At 46.6% G+C, this 9132-nt stretch overlaps 1 protein-coding gene across 4 annotated transcripts in view; it reads right to left on the reverse strand.

Annotated features, from left to right (window-relative positions):
- Nf1 (neurofibromin 1) overlaps nt 1-5124 on the reverse strand; it is a 259312-nt gene extending 254188 nt beyond the window's left edge. For 3 of the 4 annotated variants that reach the window (XM_026780142.1, XM_005349426.2, XM_005349425.2), the window contains exon 1: nt 4769-5122. In XM_026780142.1, coding sequence (XP_026635943.1) covers nt 4769-4828 — 60 coding nt within the window. In that variant the 5' untranslated portion in view covers nt 4829-5122. Of the gene's footprint in view, nt 1-4768 lie in introns of all 4 variants that reach the window. The other variant, XM_026780143.1, reaches the window with a different exon arrangement.
- Nucleotides 5125-9132: the final 4008 nt, after the last annotated feature.

Consider the following 9132-nt stretch of genomic DNA (forward strand, 5'->3'; position numbering starts at 1 on the left):
TGGCTACAGTAAGAAGCAGCTCACCTGTACATGTGCTGGCTACAGTAAGAAGCAGCTCACACGTACATGTGCTGGCTACAGTAAGAAGCAGCTCACACGTACATGTACTGGCTACAGTAAGAAGCAGCTCACACATACATGAGCTGGCTACAGTAAGAAGCAGCTCACACGTACATGTACTGGCTACAGTAAGAAGCAGCTCACACATACATGTGCTGGCTACAGTAAGAAGCAGCTCACACATACATTTGCTGGCTACAGTAAGAAGCAGCTTGCCACTCCTTGAGGCCAGTGAAACAACTACAAACAACAGGAAAGTTTAAAACTTAAAAAAAATAATTGAAATAACCAAGATTCTCATGTATAAATACCAGTACATACTAGGATTTTTTTCTATCGTTGGTCAAAACGTAAATTCTGGCTAGGGAATCTGTGAATGTGACACCAACCTGATCTGTATATAGAGCTCCAGAGAAGCCAGGACCACACAGTGAGACCCTGTCTCAAAAGGGGAAAAAAAACAAAACAGTAAACTCTTCTAACTACACTGGATAGCTTATTAAAACAAATTCTATGAGATCCTTACAAAATATACTCTCCTAATTATCTACCATTCAATACATTGCTCACACTAAAGCTCCTCGGGTCTATTATGTCACTGCACCTCTCTCAGCTGCAGTTTTTCAAAAACAAAAACACAAACTTTAACAGTAAGATAAACTCGAGTGGGGCTGGAAAGACGGCTCGGTGGTTTAGATTGCTCGTTGTTCTATCAGAGATCCAGAGTTTGGTTTCCAGCACCCAAGTTGGAAACTCATACCCACCTATAACGCTCAGGTTCAACAGATACAACATCCTCTTCTGCCTGTGTGAGTACTATACACAAATATTTACACATGTATGTACACACATATGTACACACACACACATTAATAGTCTTTTAAAATCAGGGGAAATTGCAAGGAGAATCATTCATTAAGACTATGCTCTTACTGCTCTATCTAGGACCTCAAGAACTATATTGAACAGATATGGAAAGAGTAGATAACCTTGTCTTGTTCCTGATTTCAGTGGGATCTCTGGGAGTTTCTCTCCCAGATGTTGATGTTGGCTGTTGACTTGCTGTATATTGCCTTTATTATGTTTACGTATGTTCCTTTATCCCTGCTCTCTCCAAGACCTTTATCATGAAGGGATGTTGTATTTTGTTAAAAGCTTTTTCGGAGCCGGGCGGTAATGGCACACACCTTTAATCTCAGCACTCGGGAGGCAGAGGCAGGTGGATCTCTGTCAGTTCTAGTCCAGCCTGGTCTACAAGAGCTAGTGCCAGGACAGGAACGAAAAAGCTACGGAGAAACCCTGTCTCAAAAATCAAAAAAAAAAAAAAGCTTTTTTGGCATCTAATGAGATGATCATGTGGTTTTTATTTTTCAATTTGTTTATATGGTGGATTACATTGACAGATTCTTGTATGTTGAACCATTCCTGCATCTCTGGGATAAATCTGACTTGATCATGGTGGATGATGGTTCTGATGTGTTCTTGAATTCGATTTGCCAAAATTTTATTTAGTATTTTTGAATCAATGTTCATGAGTGAGACTGGTCTGCAGTTTTCTTTCTCAGTAATGCCTTTATGTGGTTTGGGTATCAGGGTAATTGTAACCTCATAAAAAGAGTTTGTCAATGTTCCTTCTGTTTCTATTGTGTGGAACAATTTGAGGAATATTGGTATTAGTTCTTCTTTGAAAATCTTGCAGAATTCTGAGCTGAAACCGTAAGACCCAACAGTACTACTTTTGGGTATATACCCAAAGGATGCTCAATCATACCACAAGGACATGTGCTCAACTATGTTCATAGCAGCTTTGTTTGTCATAGCCAGAACCTGGAAACAACCTAAATGCCCCTCAACCGAAGAATGGATAAGGAAAATGTGGTACATTTATACAATGGAGTACTACACAGCAGAAAAAAATAACATCTTGAAATTTGCAGGAAAATGGATGGTGCTAGAAAACATCATTTTGAGTGAGGTAACCCAGACCCAGAAAGACAATTATCATATTACTCACTCATAAGTGGGTTTTAAACATAAAACAAAGAAAACCAGCCTACAAATCACAATCCCAGAGAACATAGACAACTATGAGGGCCCTAAGAGAGACAGACATGGACCTAATGTACATGGGAAGTAGAAAAAGACAAGATCTCCTGAGTAAATTTGGAGCATGGGGACCATGGGAGAAGGTTGAAGGGGAGGGGAGAGAAAGGGAGGAAAGCAGAGAAAAATGTAGAGCTCAAGAAAATCAATTTAAAAAAACAACTATGCTCTTTGAAAGTTCAGTTTTAGTTTGTCTATGCCAGTAGTTGTCTACTATTCATTAACCAATAAAAACAATACATACAAGGACCTCCCACACTACCTTCCCAACACTGCAACCTTTTAATACAGTTCCTCATGTTGTGGTGACCCCAACCATAAAATTATTTTGTTACTACTTCATAACCATAAGTTTGCCATTGTTATGAATCGTAATGTAAACATCTGTGTTTTCTGATGTCCTGAGGCGACCTCCTACACGAAAAGGTTGTTTGATCCCCAAAGGGGTCTCATCTCACAGGCTGAGAAGCGCTGGTCTATGCACATTTTTAATATTTCTCTTTTTTGGTTTACTTATTTCATTTTATGTGTATGTGCGCTTTGTCTGCATTTATGTGCACCACATGTTTGCTTGGTGCCGCAGACCAGAAAGGGAATTAGAGCCCCTGAAACTGCAGTTACACATGACTGTGAACTACAATGTGAACCATATGAATGATGGAGACTGAACCCGGTCCTCTGCTCAGTAACAAGCACTTTTAACCACTGAGCCCATCTCTCGAGCCCCTTTAAGCCCTTTTTTTTTAAAGTTCTGCACAGTGAGTCTTTCCTATCAAGTTTAAAATCTAACACTCTATTTGATGCTCTACTTAAATCTAATGCTCTATAATTCAGCCTATTTACATAGTAATATTTACTCCAACAGATGGGTTACCAGAACAGTTTTTTAGATACCTTTTGTTCTGGGAGCAGGATGAATGAACCAACTCCTTGAAGTCTGACAGCTATGAAATTTTATTTTATCTATGTAGGGTTTTTTATTTTGGGGGGAGGGGGGAGCTGTTTGTTTGAGACAGAATCTCCCTGTGTAACCTTAGCATCCTGGAATTTAATATGCAGACCAGGCTGACCTCAAACTCACAGAGATCCACCTGCCTCTGTGTGGGATGTGCCACTGCATTCAGCTCTATGTAGGTTCTTAACGCCCTATGTCTATTTCCCACTCTGTCAGGTCAAAAAGATTGAGTTCTATAAAAATATTTTCTAGTCGGCCAGGCGGTGGTGGCGCACGCCTTTAATCCCAGCTCTCATAAGGCAGAGGCAGGCAGATCTCTGTGAGTTCGAGGTCAGCCTGGTCTACAAGAGCTAGTTCCAGGACAGGCTCCAAAAGCTACAGAGAAACTCTGTCTCGAAACCCCCCCAAAAAATATTTTCTAGTCAAATTAAAGAGAAACCCTACTACCTGTCCACTCCCATAATCAGTTTTGTGACTGCACCCAACCAAGAAAATAGACTGGCTCAAGTCTAAACAATTCCCTCAAGGGAAGACACGGGCACAACTGGAGAGGGAGGGGGAGACACCATTCTTTAAACCAACCACAACTATCTACAGCTGCATAAAATTAAACTAGCTCTCAGGGATGAAAGGCTACACGTGGCTTACCTCTTTATCAGCCTTAAAATTTAATGTGTGGAAAAACACGGCAGAAAAAAAAAGCAACCTTCCTAAACTACGAAACTTTTCCCTCCATCCCAAGCAGTCATAATTCAAGCACTGAAGAGAGTGAAGAAAGTCAAAAGTATGTCAAAACAACAAACCACGAGCAGAATTATCGGCAAGAGGACCACAGCCCAGCTGTCTCAGGTCCCTACTCTGCAGCTCGAAACGCTGCTGTTTCCTTCCCTTTCGCCCTTCTCCCCTTACTCGGGGAACAGTCTCACTTAGAAAGCCAATATTCACATCCTCGGACTTCTGGCAAGCAGGGACTAGAGAGGGGAATGGTGACGATCAAGGAACGAAAAAGGGGGGAATCATTTCAGAACCACAATTTCCCCTGCAAACGGCAACGTAAAGGGCAGCCTTGTGTCATCAGGCTATGGGGACGCTAGTGGGGGGACATCAAAAAGATGTTCAGAGTGTGTGCACTTGAGAGTCTCCAGACAAGCTGACGCCCCGGAGCAGAAAAGTAAGAAAACCTGTGCTTTTCCCTACTCCTGCCCCTAAGGGACAGAAAATGGGGGTGGGGCGGGATAGTATCCTGATCCTACGGGGGGGGTTCCTTCGGTTATCCCTAGTTTCGAGAGTGGCGGGCGTTAAAGGAAGAGGGAAACCCTAACTAGGGAGGAGTAAGAACGATTAAATCCAGATGGAGCGCCCCTGAAAGCGCCCCCAGGTCACTCATTCCCCCAAGAGCAATCGGAAGGGCTGGGATAAAGGGGATGGAGGGCTGGACATGGGCAAGGCCCCACCCCCCGGTTTAGGAGGGAAGGAGAGCCCCGGCGCACAGCCGAATCCCCGGGCCGCCCCCTCGTGTCCCCCCTCCCCGGCCCGTCTCCGGCCTGAGGAGCCCCCCGCAGCCTGCGAGGCAGCCGATCCTTCTTCCCCTCACCCACCGCGTCCCCACCCCCACCCGCTCCCACCTCCCGCCCTCCGCGGGCCCGTTACCTGCTCGTCGAAGCGGCTGACCACGGCCTGGACCCATTCCACCGGCCTGTGTGCGGCCATGTCCTCCCCGCGACCCAGGGGCGGCGGATGGCCGGGTGGGCCGGCGTCCGGGACCCGCCGGAGGGCAGGCGGCGCTGAGGTGAAGGCAGCGGCGAGCCGAGCAGCTGAGGAGTGCGGGCAGCTATCGTTCCCACGGGGGTGGGGACGGGGGCCCGCGCGGCCCGCCGGGAGGGGGACAGGGGAAGGGGGCGTTGGCGAGGAGGGGAGGGGGTGGGGAGGGGAACCCGGGGAGGGGAGGGCGGTTGTGGGTGGCTCTCCCCACTAGCGCCGTCTCCCCTCAGCCATCACAGTCCGAGACGCCGCCATGACACCCCACCGGAAGTGGGATCCTTTCCACGGCCTGGGGAGAGGGAGAGCGAGCGAGCTCGAGATTGAGAGCGCGGCTGGGAAAGGGGAGGGGGAAGCCAGAGGGAAGGGGCCTGCCGCGCATGCGCCCGCGCCGGCCGGTTTCATTAATGAAAAAGCGAGTCCTCCTGGAGGTGACGTCACCTAACTCCTCCGGGCCCGGAGGCGCGCGTCCCTCTCCGCCGCCGGTCTCCCCACCTAGCCTGGCGCGGGGCTCCGGCCGGAGAATCTGAGCCGACTCCGGAGCGTCGGCTGGCATCGCCACCGCCGCCTCGGTCAGCCCTTTCCCCCGCCGGCCTCCGGGCTTGGATTGCTCCCGGGGCTGGAAGTTAGGGTGTCCTGAGGCTAGGCTTTCTCTCCGCGCGCTGATCTCTGCCGCTGATCTCTTAAGGAGGCTGTGTTCAGGCTCTCTTCCTTCGGCGCTTAAAGATACAAGGCACACACCACCACGCAGTCGATGGGGCTTCTGAAGGCTACTGGAAAATACAAGGCCAAGAGAGAGTCCGTGATTTTTTTTAAGGTCACTTAAATTCCAAAACAAGACCCAGTGGCGATCCAAGTTCTTAGAATCTCCAGCCTGAAATTCCTCTACTAAACTGAAAACTTTTGCACGGCTGATAATATAAAATTGAAGACTAATTCAGCACACTGTAAAAGCCTTTAAAGGGCCTAACATATACATACGCATTCATCGTCTCCTTTCAGCCTTTCAGTCAACCTTTCTAGTAGGGCTCAACTAGCCTTACCTCACTGATGAATAGGGACCAGGAGGTTCCAGGATCTCCCCAAAATCAGAGCTGATAGATACCAGAGTGGTTTGGCTTTAAGGACAATCGGCCTCGCCAGAAACAAGGGACTTCCTAATGCAGTACCAGAGTTTGAAGGACTTCTGTAGAGTTGGTTGTACACTCTTACAAGGGAGGGTACTTTCAAAAGGTAGTTTGCTCTACACAGGAAGTTCCAGGCCAATCAGAGCTACACAGTGAAACACTCCTGGATGGGGGGCTCCGTATCTGGCATTGAATTTGAAATGAGTTTTCCCCAGTGCACTTTACTTAGGTCAATGTTAAAATGTGCTCACAGGCGGGGTGTGGAGGTGCTCACCTTTATTAGAGGAAGGCGAATCTTCATGAGTTCCAAGCCAACCAGGGCACCTAGTCTCAAAAACAAACAAAAGCATGTATATGCTCAGGGCACGCACTGTGGTGATCACCCGTTGGCCACACAGAAAGATACCACCTGGGTGATAAGATGAAACAAAACCACAATGTTCATTTCACCACAGAAAATCCACAAAGCCCGTATACCAAGTGATCTATCTGTAAGAGAAGTTTCACATCTGGGTAGGTTGGTGATCTTTCAGATTGAATGTTAAATTAATGTTTCATTTGACTAAAACAAAAGGCCGTTTCTATGATCCCTTCTCGAAGGATGCAAGGTGGATGCTAATTTTTTTAGATGATGTCAGTAATGATGACAATGCTGAAAAGAAGTGGATGAATATAAAACAGCCACTTGTGTGTCCTGCACCCAGAACCCCTGAGAAAGCTCCTACTCGCTGTCCAAATAGTATGCCAACATGTCTGCTTCGCTGCTAAGCATCTAGCCCCACGCCTCCCTTTGCTTCTGAAAAACCCTGGGGGTTTGCCTTCATCTTTGAAACTCTTGGACATGGCTGAACCCTGGGTTCCCTTCCCTCCACTCATATTCCATTGCTAAATGTCCTCTATCTCCTTCCTTTCCTTGTCTGGTTTCTTCCCTGGTTGTCTCTGTTCCTCAATGACTTCAAGTGCTGGTGTTTGCTCTTCCGTTCTTTACTCAGACTCCAGTCAGGGTGTCATTAAGGCATCTTGCTGTGCATGTGTACCAAGTGCTTTTTCCTCTTCTGTACACCAAGCTGCTGCTCATTGCAGATGGAGGCATAGTCTTCAGCCAGCCTCCTCTCTACTGAACTCAGTCTTTTAAACCAATAGCATGTATCCATCAACCTGTTCTACACTGTATGCTTCCTTAACGCTTAGTAATAGACAGGGACTCTAACCCAAATCAGCAGCGGAGGTGGCACATAGACTGGTTAACCGAGGAGCGTCCCCTCCCCACCCCCATCCATGAAGTCACTCAGCTCCAGACAAATACTGCCATGCAAGAATGTTGACTCCATATTACTAGAACTTCCAGTTAGCCAAGAGGAGCTAGAAATCCAAACTTATGTACGGATTCCTCTAATTTTGACATTGTGGCAGCCAATACACATTTTTCAATGCTGTACAGCCAAACAAAGTTAGCTGTCTGAATTTAGCTTATGGAAACCAACTGGACTAGCTGTAATCTAGAGGAAAGGCATGTTCTTCTGAGTAGAATTTCCCCTATTTGTATGCACTGTCAAAAGTAAGTAGTATTAGGGATTATGTAAGTGTTCAGTACAGTTTTAAATGGATCGCCCTCATGTGTCCCCCCAATAAATAAATAATTGCCAATTTTTTTTCAAGAGTCTTTAATTTTTGTCTATAGGAGTGTTTTACCTGCATGTTTAGCTAAGTACCATGTGTATGCAGTGCCTGAGAGAGTCAGAAGAGGCATCAGATCCCCAGGAACTGGAGTTAACAGACAGTTGTGAGCCACCATGTGGGTGCTGGGAATCAAATCAGAGTCCTCTGAAAAAGCAACCAGCGTTCTTAACCACTACACCATCTCACCAGCCCCGCTAGGGGATCTTGTTCAAAGTCTCGAGGTATTTACTCTATTCCACCCTCTCCCCATCTCCACTGGTACAGCACCTCCCCACTCAGTACCCCCCCACACCAAAGAATGCAGGCTCTTCCAGCTGAGACACCTGTTTCCTGGCTTCTGGGGGTGGTAGTGGCCAGTAGCTCTCCTGGGAATCCTACTATAGGAATTGCCCACAGCTAAAGAGAGCCTCTTCATGTCACATTACAGCACTTCTAGGAGAGCCTTTCCAACCTAGGTGTGGCTTCGGGGAGGGCACACTTTGAAGGCTGTCTGAGCTTAAGACCTCCCTGATAGGACCAACTCCCAAGAAATTGATTAGCTGAAGCTTTCACTATGCTGACATTTAATTCAGCTTCTATTTCTCCTCAATCCTACACCCTCCATTACTGCATGATGCTGGTCTCTAAGTCCCATGAGAGGAGTCTGAAAGAGTAAAGCTGTATTACCCTGGGATCAGCTGTGAGTGAGGACCCCAGGACCGTACAGGCCTTGACCTGCACAGGCGCACATGCATACAAATAAATAAAAATAAACTCTTTTTAGAAGACTAAAATGTATAACGATGGAAGAATACACCCGCAGGTGTTTTTTTTTTAATTTATTTATTTATTAAGGATTTCTGCCTCCTCCCTGCCACCGCCTCCCGTTTCCCTCCCCCTCCCCCATCAAGTCCCCCTCCCTCATCACCTCAAAGAGCAATCAGGGTTCCCTGACCTGTGAGAAGTCCAAGGACCGCCCACCTCCATCCAGGTCTAGTAAGGTGAGCATCCAAACTGCCTAGGCTCCCCCAAAGCCAGTACGCAGCAGGTGTTTTTAAAATATGAGGAAAATGTTCATTTAAAGACAGGAATGGGGCACATGCTATTACCCTAGCATTTGGAAGATTAAGGCACTGTAGCCAGAGACTGCCCAGACCCAAATAATCACATAGAAACTGTATTAATTGCAACACTACTTGGCCAGTAGGTTAGGCATATTCCTGGATAACTCGTACATCATAAATTAACACATTTCTGTTATTTATGTATCACCACAAGGCTATGGCCTACCAGTAAGGTTCCAGCAATCCAGTGTTCTGGCATCTTTCTCCTTTGACAGCTACAAGGCATCTCCCTGACTCTGCCTGTTCTCTATATATTTCTCTGTTCAGATTTCCTGCCTGGATTTAGTCTGTTAAAACATTGGCTGAAGCAGCTTCAGCCATTATTAACTAATGGTAATAAAACATA

This window comes from Microtus ochrogaster, chromosome 7 (genome assembly GCF_000317375.1).
Source record: "Microtus ochrogaster isolate Prairie Vole_2 chromosome 7, MicOch1.0, whole genome shotgun sequence".
In the NCBI taxonomy this organism is placed as follows: Eukaryota; Metazoa; Chordata; class Mammalia; order Rodentia; family Cricetidae; genus Microtus; species Microtus ochrogaster.